A 12,068-nucleotide genomic window follows, 5' to 3' on the forward strand; every position below is an offset into this window, starting at 1 on the left:
ACCCCGCTTCCACAAATGTCGGTGGCCTTGGTGATTCAGTTTCCGTGCGCCTGCCTAGAAGGGGCCGGCCCTGGGCTGGGAGAGGGAGGAGGTGCTGAGAGTAGGGAGGGGCTATGGAGGGGCCTAAGGGGCCGGTGGTCCAACTCATCTGGATGCCGAGGTCCCACGGAGTAACTGTAGCCAGAGATCGTGTGGCCCCGAGACTGGTCCTGGAATGGGGGTTCCTGGGTGGGGGTCCTTGAAGGTGCAGTCTCCTGTGAGGCTGGGGGATTTTATTGAGATCCCTCAGAAAGGCACCCTATTGTCCCCGCCTCGTGTTGGTCTCTATGGGGGCTTGCCTTGGCGCTGGGTGTGAAGGGGTCTGATCCCGCACTGGTGGGAGGAGTAAGGAACAGGCAGCCTGAACACTCCAGCTGGGGGGGTCGGCTGAGGGGAGGACTTCTTGGAGGATGGAGGAGGGGCTGTGAGCAGGAGGCGTGGGGGCGGAGCGAGACCGCCCTCCCGGCTCCGGGGGCGGTGCCTGGCCAGGGGCGGTGCTGGGGGCTCCCCCCAACTTTCCGGGTGGGGCGCGGGCGGCGGCGGTGGAGGCGGGGTCTAGGGCGCGGGGCCTCGCCCGCCGCGCCGGCTCGGGCTGAAGCCTGGCGGGAGGTGCTGCCGGAGCCGGAGCCGCAGCCGCAGCCCGAGCCGCCGGGAGCCGGAGCCGCCAGGAGCTGGAGCCGGAGCCGGGGCTAAAATACAGGCCTTGCCGCAGCCTAACCGAGCCGAGCTCGTCGCCTGGCACCAGCCTGAGCGCGGGCCGGTGTGTCAGCCAGCCGCAGGGCCTGGGCGCACTGGCGGAGGGAGCGAGCCGCGACCACCGGGCACCACCGGGAGCGTGTGCCCGGATCGCCCCTGCCAGGCCTGGGCCCGGCCTGAACAAGCATTAGGTCGCGGGGTCTGGACCAAAGAGAAAAAGGAACGAGGGTTCCATCTAATTGTGGAGTGGGCTTAAAAGCGGGAAGAAGAGTGGAGACTTCACCTAGGACTGAGCAGAGGTGCCTGCAGCTTACTAGGCCAGGTTGGAGCACCAGAGAGCCTGGCATCCCAGCAGCTACGACCTGGGTTCTGTCCTGCCCGAGCCAGGAATACAGCATAGCTCCTGGACCTTGGCTGGCACAGGCCTGGCACAAGAAGCAGTGCCTTAACCTGTCTGAGACTGGGCCCAGGACCCGAGGAACTTGGGATCAGGCCTGGCCCAGAGTGGGACTCTCTGGTGGCCCAGAGCTGGTCACTGGGGAGCTGTCCTTCTGCCCCAGACCCACTGGTACGGATGTGTCGCTGCCCACTGGAGCACCATGACGGCAGGATGACCTCAGCGGAGGCAGTGGCAGTGGCCAGTGGTGCTCGGGCGGCTGGGTCCCCCGAGTGGCCCCCCGACACTCCCCAGGCCCTTGGTCGGCCTGGCCGGGTCAGGGTGGCAGTGGCAGCGCTGGTGTGGCTGCTGGCAGGAGCCAGCATGTCGAGCCTCAACAAGTGGATCTTCACTGTGCATGGCTTCGGGCGGCCCCTCCTGCTCTCAGCACTGCACATGCTGGCAGCAGCATTGGCATGCCGCTGGGGAGCACAGCGCCCCATGCCCAGCCGCACCCGCCGCCAAGTGCTGCTGCTTAGCTTCACCTTCGGCACCTCGATGGCCTGTGGCAATGTGGGCCTGAGCGCTGTGCCCCTAGATCTGGCACAACTGGCCACCACTACTACACCACTGATCACACTGGCCCTGTCAGCGCTGCTGCTCGGCCGTCGCCACCACCCGCTACAATTTGCTGCCATGGGCCCACTCTGCCTGGGGGCTGCCTGCAGCTTGGCTGGTGAGCTCCGGACACCTCCTGCTGGCTGTGGCTTCCTGCTGGCTGCTACCTGCCTCCGTGGCCTCAAGTCCATTCAGCAGAGTGAGTGGTTGAGGAGGTGGGGACTGGGGTGGTTGTGTGGCCTGGGTCATCCTGGGAGGGGCATGGCTGTTATCCCATTTTCCAGATGAAGAAACTGAGGTTCATGACTTTGGAAGAGGCAGAAACTGAGACTCAGAAAGGGCCAACAGCTCAGTGAATTCCAGGCCCCAAACTTAGGCTCTAGACCCCAACTGATATTTAATAATAGTTGCCGTTGATCTGTGTCTCGTGTTTTTTCAAGCCCTTTATCTCTTTGGATCTCCATACTGCCCTGATTAAGGGAGGCACAGTATTGTTCCCACTGACAGGTAGAGAGACTTGTCCTGGGTCATGTGGCCAGTGAGCAGCAGAGACAAGATCTGAACCCAGGCAGTCAGACTCCATGCTGTCCAAGTGATGTGGTATAAGGCTGTGGACCCAGAGGGGAATCTGATAGTGGGGGCCTGGGAGAGAGAAAGAGGGCAAGACCTTGAGCCGGGATCTGGGAGGTGAGGTGATATTTAGTGGGAGCTGCAGTGTAACAGGCCCCATGCTGGGTGTTGACCTTGAATTGTCATGGCAACCACCACCTTCATCCCTGTTTTATAGCCCATGGAACTGAGACCTAGAGGTGCCCCGGGTCACCTCACCTCTGAGGAAAGGAGCCAGGGGGCTCTGGGAGAAGGTGAAGTGGAGGCTCCAGGCCTAGACCCTGCCAAATCACTGTGTCTGATGGTGGAGGACGCCTTCCTGTGGCTTATCAAGGGGCATCCAAGTCACAGTCCTCACTCTCTCTCTTCCTCAACTGAAGGGAGAGGCTGGGGAAGGCAAGGTGCCCATTTGGGGTAGGAGGCCTGGGTTCTAGCCACACCCTTGTTCATACTTGTTGGTCAGCCTTCAGCAGATCTGGGTCTTATCTGGGCCTCAGTCTCCTTATCTGTTCAGTGGAGGAGGGTTGGAGTTGTTGGGAGTCCCAGGGGTCTCTTGCTCTCTCTCCCTTCCAGCTCTGAGATCTGTGACCCAAGCCTGGGAGAAGGAAGAGGGGGCTCCAAGGGTGCTAGGCTGGGGTTTGGGGCAGCCTGAAGGCAAGAGAAAGTTGAAGTTAGAGCTCAGCCCCTGCCCTGGCATCTTCAGAGCCAGCACTCAGAGGCCTTGTCCCCATACTGGGCCCTGAGGCATGGCCAAAGCTCAGTTCTATTTTTGCCCTCCCAGTTACATGAGAGCTGGTGACTAAGCTTGGGCCTGAGCTCTGGGCAGGAGTCGCAATGGGAAACCTGACCTCTTGCCCCCCCACCTTACCTGGGAAGACCCCAGCTTCCAGGCCCATGCCATGCCTGCTGAGGCCAGTGCTTCTCGCCCAGGCCACAGGCACACGGGCACGGAACAGCAGGTGCCTGGCATTGGGCTGCTTCTTGGCTGCTGCCAGCCTTCTCTCTCAAGTGTCAACTGCCTGGCCCTCAAGGTGGCTTGGTTGGGTGCTTCCTCCAGGCTCCCACAGCACCTTCTACTTCCCCTATCACAACTCTGAATGTCCTGTATTGTACCCACTTGGTTACCTGTCTGTGTCCCCCCAGACAGGAGCTCTGAGTGGGCATGGACTGGTTTTGGGCATCTCCTTGTCCCCAACACCTGGCCTGAGGCCTGGAACAGGGCAAGTACTCCTTAGGTGGTGGTGTTGTAATGGCTCTGACAGAATAATTGGCAGGCTGGTTAGGCTACATGGCCTAGAGTGTTAAGGAGGGCGCTTGGGAGGCAGGAGGCCTCACCAACAGAGGTGGGATGGGGAGAAACAGACTGGAGCCAGGAAATGAGTTGGGTTTTGGACAAGAGGAGGTGTCTACTTCCAGGGGTTCCAGATTCAGACTAGAGTGTAAATGACAGATATCAGCTCCTTTCCTGAGAGCAGACTCCATGGCAGTAGGCATGAAAGTCCAGGAAGAGGAGCATCCAGGCAGCCACAGGCAGGGCCAGTAGCTTCCTTCCGACCTGGGCCAGTTGCAGGCCCAGGGGGTCTACACTCACAAAAAGACTGGAAAGTGGGGGGGCAGCTTGCTGAACTTGCTTTTAGCTGTACCCACCTGCATCAGAGAGCAACCTGACCTGATCCCTGCCTGAGCTCTCCGGCTGGTGGGGAGATGCACTCAGAAACAGATTACTATGGCAAGAGAAAAGTTCTAGAGCCAAGGTGGGCACAGCTGTGGTCAGGGGTGGTTTCTTCCTCCTGGGGAGACCAGGGGAGGCTACCTGGGGGAGGAGGCATGCAATGATGATAAAAATAAGATCATAGTAGTAGTGAACACTTGCTGAGCCCTCACTATGTGCCCCCACTGTGCCCAACTCTATGCAGGAGGGCATTCTGGGAGTGGGAAGCAGACCTTGCCAGGGCACAGGTGTCAGCCAGCAGGAGCTCTGTGGGGGATCATGACAGCTGTCATAGTGAGCAGTTGCTGCTGGGCACCAGTCCCTAAGCTCAGCATCTCACACACTCCAGTGAGGGGGCTGTTGTCACCTTCCCCAGGCACACATGAGGAGACGAGACACAGAGTGACTTGTGTGATGTCACACAACAAGTGAAGGAACAAAAATGGGATAAGCCAGCAGGCAGTGGAACAGAGGGTCTAGAGGACATGTTTGTCTGAATGTGGCAGAAGCCTGGGTATGTTCAGATGCTGAAACAAAAATGCCTTTAGAGAAGGAGAGGTTGAGATAGAGGGTTTGGTGGGGCTAACAGGGGAGGGGTCATCAAGGAGGCAGGATGAGAGGCTGGCATTTGGGGGGGCTTGGGTGGGGTGAGTGGCCTGTGGTGGAGGATCACTGCTTTTTCCCCTGGGCTGCAGGGAAGGGAGGCAGAGGGCTGGGTGGGATGTAGAATAGGCACAAGGGGCTGGGGATGGTGGGGGGGAGGTTAGGACTTTCCTCCCTGGCTGCCTCACAGAGGTGAAGTTCACCTGAAACCCTAAACACCTTCCAACGATTGGACCTTAAACGTACAAGCCACACACTGCTTGTAATGGTGCTAAATTTGGAGTGAATGAGCAGGAGACATTTCAATTATCTGTTCATTTCTAGAAACGCTGGAGGAACTGTTGCCTAGAGAACAAAGCCAAAACATCAAAATGAAATCGAGAGAGAGAAATACAGTTTTCCTCTTCTAGCCTATGAGTAAGCACCCCTGTAGCTCTTTGGAAACCGTGTGTCAGAAAATGCACAGAGGCTCCAAGAGCCCTGGGAGGGGGGCCTCCATCAATTACTCATCTCTCTCCACTAAAGCTTGGAGGAGGCCCCAAAACATCATTGCCCGTGCAGATACTATCATTTCACCGAAGCAGTGTCTGACTTTGGTGATGGGCACTGCTTCCTTTGCGAACCAGCTGGGCAATAACACATATGTGCACACACAGACACACACGCAGGCAGACGATCACACGTATGCAAGCTGGTAGGATCCTCTCCTCTGCAAAACTAAAAGGTTTCCTCTTAGGCCTGAATTCATCTTGACAAGCCTTAGTGATCAGTTATAAACAGTGAGTGACAGCCAAGTGCAAACAATGACTTTCTTGTTGTTCTTAGTCATCCCAGGGGTCATAAGTGAATGAAGCAATGAATGAACCCACCATTTGACTCAAACAATTCATTATTGTAACACTCCTTTTTTTTTTTTTTTTGGCTAGTCAGTGGCGGAGCTGGGACCTTCTACTGGTCTGTCCCTGCTTTGGTGGTGGGAGCTGTGGTGTGGGGTAGTGGGTGTGGTAAGGACTAAGGCCAAGAAAGGTGGGTCGGCGTCCCTTGGCACAGGACCTTCTGAGCAGGTTAAGAACCTCGGATGTTTTTCTCCAGGGGCTGCGGAGCCCCTGAAGATTTTTTTTAGAGCCATGCTTCATGTTTATTGATCATATCTTTTTACATTTACTGAGCATTTACCTTACAAAGGCTTTATAAATGTTATCTATTTTAATCTTTACAACAATGCTGCGTATTAGGTGTGGTTATCACCGAACTTTGCAGGTGATACAGAGGTTAAGTACGAGGTCACAGCTGGTAAGGAGTGGATACAGGTCACAACCCAGGTGGTGTGACTGGGTTCTTGTCCGTCATGTTACGGAGCAGGAGCCACTGATTCTGCCCGAGGGATTGAGGCAGGCTTCCAGAGTGATGGGCCCCGGAGGCCATGCCGGATTAGCCAAGTGGGGGTTGTCTGCCTCCGATTGCTGATGGCTGCTGTCCTGGTTGCAGGTGCCCTACTGCAGGAGGAGAGGCTGGACGCGGTGACCCTGCTGTATGCCACCTCGCTGCCCAGCTTCTGCCTGCTGGCGGGCGCGGCCCTGGTGCTGGAGGCTGGTGTGGCACCGCCGCCCGCTCCCACCAACTCCCACCTCTGGGCCTGCATCCTGATCAGCTGCCTCCTGTCCGTGCTCTACAACTTGGCCAGCTTCTCCCTGCTGGCTCTCACCTCTGCCCTCACCGTCCATGTCCTGGGCAACCTCACTGTCGTGGGCAACCTCATCCTGTCCCGGCTCCTGTTTGGCAGCCGCCTCAGCGCCCTCAGCTATGTGGGCATTGCACTCACCCTTTCAGGAATGTTCCTTTACCACAATTGCGAGTTCGTGGCCTCCTGGGCTGCCCGCCGTGGCCTCTGGCGGAGGGACCAGACTGGCAAGGGTCTATGACATCTAGGGGAATATGTGGGCTCCTGGAACAGCCCCAGCCTGAATCCAACCTCGGCCAGTGGCCATGGGAAAAGTGGAGAGCAGGCAGCTACTGGGGCCATGGGAGAGAGAGGGGCCTTCTGGAAAGGCCACCTTGGAAGCTGGCATGGGGATTCCCAGACACCCACCTCCTGTCCCTGCCTGCCTCTCATCACAGACCTCACTCACCACTGGATGGTGGGTCCAGACCTGGCACAGTCACTGTGCTTGTCGGACTGATTATTATGATTAGCATCAACTACTACTCCAAAAATTTGGAAAACCTCACCACGTTCTGATGACGACGATGATGATTCTTGGCGATTGCACAATCCTTCCTCCAGGAAGTGGGGGAGGCAGCTAGGAGGCCCAGGGAAGGGCTTCTTTGTTGCTGGGATCCCCTGGGGATTGGGGTCATCTATGCCAATTCCAGGCAGCTGCTGTAGCCTCACCCCTGGGCCCCCCAATTTTGGGTCTTCCATCCTTAAATAAACTATTTTTGCTTGTATACCTGTGTCATTGCTCAGGGTTACAGCCAAGGAAATACAGGGAGAGCTCTGGGCCTGCTGGTGACCAGCCACCCACCCAGAAACGGGGACATCCTTCCTCACCTGTCATAGCCTGTCTGGGTCCCCAACCTAGCCCCCTTCTCTAAAGTCCCTCCACTGGCCAGGCCACCATTGCTCATATTCTGGATGGTGGCAGTAGCTTCCTCCCTGCTCTGCTCTGGCACCTCCACTCCACCTTTCACATGGCCCCAGAGGGATCTTTCTAAAACACACACCTTCTGGGGCTCTATACTGCTTCTGGGACAAAGTCAGAACTTCCTGCCCCAGACCATAAGATCCCCGGGGTCTGGCCCCTGTGGCCTCACCAGGCTCCTGTCTCACTTCTCCTCTCCTTGGGCTCTACCTTCCATCCTCACTGACTTCCTTCAGGCACCTGGCCTGGGAAGGACAGGCACAGGGTTTCCTGGCCCTGGCCTCCACTCTGCTGGCCTTGTGGAGGGGAAGTGGGCCCAGGCTGAGTCACTCACTACCCACCCTGCCTGTGACTCAGAGATGCCACTGGCCCAGCCCAGTCCCTGTGCAGCCTGGGCATTTCCAGCCTCCGCTCTGAGGCTTGGCCAGAGAGGACAGATTAGATATCTTTGGTTCGGCAGAACCTCACTGGTACCCAGGACCCTTCCCCCATTCAAGAGGGCCCACAGCCATAGCAAGATCCTCCCTGTAGCACCCTTGCCCTGGCTCCTGGGTCCTCATGGAAGGCTTGGCTGAAGAGTGAGCCTATCCCACCCCCATCCCCAAACCCGGCAGATCAAAGCCAGCCCTTGGTGGTTGTGGGGATAGGGCAGGGGGGAATTGGAGCTGTGCTTGGCGGGGGGCTGGCTTGTCACCAGACTCAGGACCATCCTGCATTGAGGAGATTCCCTCAAGGTCATGTTTAAAGCACACCCCCCCCCCCATCAGAAAACCCTTTCTCATAGTGTGACCTGTTTTGGTCTCTCTTGGCATCACAGAGTCATTTCATTAGGAGTGGGTAGTGAGGATTGCCAGAATAACTGGTAGGAAAGGCTTAGTGGGGGGTGATCCCCACCAAGGGCCCCTGCCCCTCTAGGCTCTGCTTCTTACTAGATGATTGCCCTGGGCAAGTCACTCTGCCTCTCCACGCCTCAATGTCTGTACCCAGAACAGATGTCCCCTTCCTTGGGAAACTCTTTCCTAACTGCACTGCTGCCCTGCCCCATGCCAAGCTGAGTTGAGAGCCACAGCTAAAGGTCAGCCCAGCTCCCTGTACTTCAGGTGGGGCGTTGAGCACATCCCACTCTCAGAACTAGTTTATCACCTCTCTTCTCCACCAGGAGGGGCTCTGGGAGGGCCAAGACAGCTGTCCTGCTCACGGCTGTCTCCCCAGTACCAATACCTGGCATGGATAGAGTAGGTGGAAGAGAATACTAGGGGTCAGACTTGGGTTCAAACCCCAGCCCTGGTGTGTCTAAGCTGCGTGACCCGGGAAAAAGGCCTTCACCTGTGCCTCTGTGTGTTAAGTGGGGGCAGCAGTAGAACCCAACCCTGTCTAGCTCCAGGAGGCTGCAGTGGGCTAATGTGTAGGAAGTGCTTAGCAATAGTGCCTGAAACTTAATAGGCCTTAAGAAATGTTAGCAGACTAACTCACACAGACACTTCACAGTTCCTTCCCAAAGCTTTTCACACTAGCCATCCCCCTCCCACCCAGCCTTCCACTGCGCACTGAGAGCCCCCAGAGAGTGCTTTTGGAGCACAGCGGGGTGGATGCCCTAGCTCCCGCCCCCTTGCCCTGCTTTGGAGGAAGCCAGGGAAGCTGGGTCTGTGCTGGGCATCCTGCCATTGTGGATTCAGAACAAAGCTGCTGCCTTGTCTTAGCCCCAGCTGCCAGGAGGCCCCTCCCGGCCTCCCCAGGGGGCCCTTGGATTGTCATTCCAGGGGGCCAGTGCAAACAAGGACTCTTCTCGCTCCCTGCTCTGCTCCAAAATCAGTTCTGGGATGCCAGAAACTCCACCATCTCACTGCTCCTGCTCAGTTGCCAATACGTCCTGGAAATAACACAAAATGTGATGGAGAGCCATGAGAGGTTTTGAGCAGGTAAGAGCCATGATGTTCAATAAGCATGTCCTGATAATGGCCCTTTAGTACAGTCTGGATCCTATGTGGAGGGGAAATTGACAGGAGGTAGAAAGACCAGGGAAGAGGTATTGTAGTGGTTCAGATGACAACGGGAACAGTGTTTTGGGCACAGCACAGAGTACCATAAATTGTATACGTTTGGGGTAACAAATTATCCCTAGACATTATGGCTTAAAGCAGCACATATGAATTATTTCACAGTTTCTGTGCGTCAGGTATTTGGCAGTGGCTTAGTGGAATAATTCTGGATATCGGCCAGGGCTGTGGTCATATGCAAGTTTGGCTGGGGCTGGAGGGTCCACTTCCAAGATGGGTCATTCACATGGCTGCTCGAGGCCTCAGTTCCTTGCCACATGGGCCTCTCCACAAGGCATCTTGAGTGTCCTCATGACATGGTAGTTGGTTTCCATCAGAGTGAGTGATAAAGAGAGCAAAAAGCCACAATGTCCTTCTTGACTCAATCTCAAAAGTCACACTCATTTCTCTAATACTTCATTTATTATTTAATTCTAATACTGTTATTTCTCTGCTAGCTTAGGTCAACTCCATTCAGTATGGGCCCTCCCACCTTGACTACCATTAGGGCATGAATGCCAAGAGTAGAGGATCTTTGAGGTCATCTCAGGCTGGCTACCACATTAGTGAATGTTGGCTGAGTGAGTGATTGAGGAGGACACAGCTTGGGGCCATGGGGAATTAGTCTGGGAGCCTCCTGCTCCAGGTGGATCTTGTCAACCATACCTCTGCATCCTCCCTGATAAAATACTATATGATCCTGCCCACCATGGTCACTTGGCAAATGTTTGCTCAATGAGGGCTGGAGGCTGCTTTCTCTGCTCCCCACTTGCAGACTCCTTGGTCTATTTGAAGCCCTGGATGCTCTGATATCTCCAAGCTCCCTCCCTCTGATTTATTCCAATTATATGAGGCCAGATCTGCTCCCGGTGCCTGATGGAACCTTCCAGTATCTAGACCTCCTACTGCCTGCTCCTGACAGCCACAACCCTCATGTGCCCCTCCTTCCTTCTCTAAGCACTGCCAAGCATCCCAACTGGGTAGATTCTGGCCCAGCAGCACCTGCTGCCTGGACTAGGCCATTTCTCTTTGTACATAAACTTTCTTTGGTGGAAGAACACTTGTCCCTGCATACTACGCTGGAGTCAGAGAGCAAATGAAAGCTGAGTGGCCTTAGATGAACCAGGAAACCTCTTACCCCTGAGGCATTGCTGCTAAATTTCTCAGGAACCCTGTTTGAAAACCACAGATCTAATTCAGTCCTTGTCAAATATATGAGGAAACTAAAGCCCAAAGAGGAGGAAGAACCAAGATGATTATCTTAGTCTGTTCAGGCTGCTATAACAAAATTCCACAGGCTCCAAAACTGTAAGAAATAAACAACAGAAATTTCTTAGAGTTTTGGAGACTGGAGGTCTGAGACCTGGGTGCCAGCATGGTCGGTGAGGGGCCTCTTTCTGGGTCACTTTGTTGTATCCTTACAAGGCAGATGGGGCTAGCTGGCTCTCTAGGGCCTCTTTTATAAGGGCACTAATATCATTTATGATGGGTACACTCTCATGACCCCAACACCTCCCAAAGACCCTGCCTCCTAATACCATCATCTTGGGCATTAAGTTTTCAACATATGAATTGAGTGGGGGGTGCGGACACAAATATTCAGACCATAGCAAAAATCTTATGCAAAGAATGAACAGCAGGGCTAGGATTTCACCTCCTAAGTTTTTGGATTCTGCCATATCCTGCTCCCCACTGTGCTCTGAGAACAGAGCCAGGGTGTGAAGTTATGGAGGTATGCAGGGTCTGGCCCAGGTTGACAGGGAGTGTCTGTCATAGAAGCTACCAGCCAGGTATCCCCCAGCTCAGTCAACAAAACATTTTTGTCTTCAGGGGGAAAGAATTACAAATGTTTTGTCAAGGGAAAGTCTAAAAAGATTTGTGGCAAGAGGCTGTTACATGTGTTGAGAGCTTTCTGCTTTTGGGTGTCTCTTGGAAACTCTGAGAGGTGGGTAGGATGGTGTATTACTCTGGGTCCTCTGAGAAGGAGACACCAAGGTGGAATGAAAAGTACAAGGGTTTTATGAGGGCAAATGTTTGTGAGAGAAAATGGGAAGGAAGCTGGGGAGGCTGGGAGAGTTGTCAGATCATGATTTAAATCAGACTCTGAGTGGAGGAGAGAGGGGAGCATGGTTGGGGAGAAACGTTCCTGACCATGCTGCAGTCTAAGGAAGGTTCGGCAGGGCCATCAGAGTCCTTGAGCCAAAGAAGCCAACCAGAAGAGTCCCACGTCTCCTAGGACCGGGTCTGCCTTACTGAGTACATCCCTGCTGTACTCAGGAACTGGCTAGAAGGAGTTTGAGGGAAATCAAGCCTCAGCATAAACATGGTGATGGATTTCACCCTGCCCTTGGTCAGTTTTTCTTTCTGTTATTGGAGGTCTGTGGGACACATTCTTAGAATCACCATAGATGCCATTGTCACTTACATTTTACAGAGCGGGCAGAATTCCAGAAAAATTCCAGGGTCTGCCTGAACTCACAAAGCAGGATGAAAATCCATCTTTTGATTCTCTTTCAAGCTTGTTACGTGATATAGATCCTAAATCCAGAGGTGGAGTTTGAAGGATTCTTAGGGCATTTGGATGTAACATCCCAGAGATAGGTAAGCAGGGTTGTGTGCTTCAGGGTCGAGAGCTAACTGTCTTTGGGGTTTGTAATAGGATCACCATCTTAACACATGTTGTTCAGGGAAATCACCAGGGCCACTATCATGTCACTATTTATCTGACAGGGTATTAT

At 54.7% G+C, this 12,068-nt stretch overlaps 1 protein-coding gene across 1 annotated transcript; it reads left to right on the top strand.

Annotated features, from left to right (window-relative positions):
• The first annotated feature begins 565 nt into the window (after positions 1–565).
• SLC35E4 (solute carrier family 35 member E4) lies at positions 566–7,125 on the top strand. Its single transcript, XM_049619003.1, has 2 exons — positions 566–1,928; positions 6,141–7,125. Exons 1-2 carry the CDS (start codon positions 1,310–1,312, stop codon positions 6,572–6,574), a joined length of 1,053 nt encoding a protein of 350 aa, XP_049474960.1. The 5' UTR covers positions 566–1,309; the 3' UTR covers positions 6,575–7,125.
• The last annotated feature ends 4,943 nt before the right edge of the window (positions 7,126–12,068 follow it).

Source organism: Panthera uncia (genome assembly GCF_023721935.1).
Source record: "Panthera uncia isolate 11264 chromosome D3 unlocalized genomic scaffold, Puncia_PCG_1.0 HiC_scaffold_8, whole genome shotgun sequence".
NCBI classification, from domain to species: domain Eukaryota; kingdom Metazoa; phylum Chordata; class Mammalia; order Carnivora; family Felidae; genus Panthera; species Panthera uncia.

Coding starts and splice junctions, on each gene's coding strand:
- SLC35E4 (XM_049619003.1), top strand. CDS start 1,310: ATGTGTCGCTGCCCACTGGAGCACCATGACGGCAGGATGACCTCAGCG. Junction 1,929..6,140: donor CCTCAAGTCCATTCAGCAGA/GTGAGTGGTTGA, acceptor TCCTGGTTGCAG/GTGCCCTACTGCAGGAGGAG.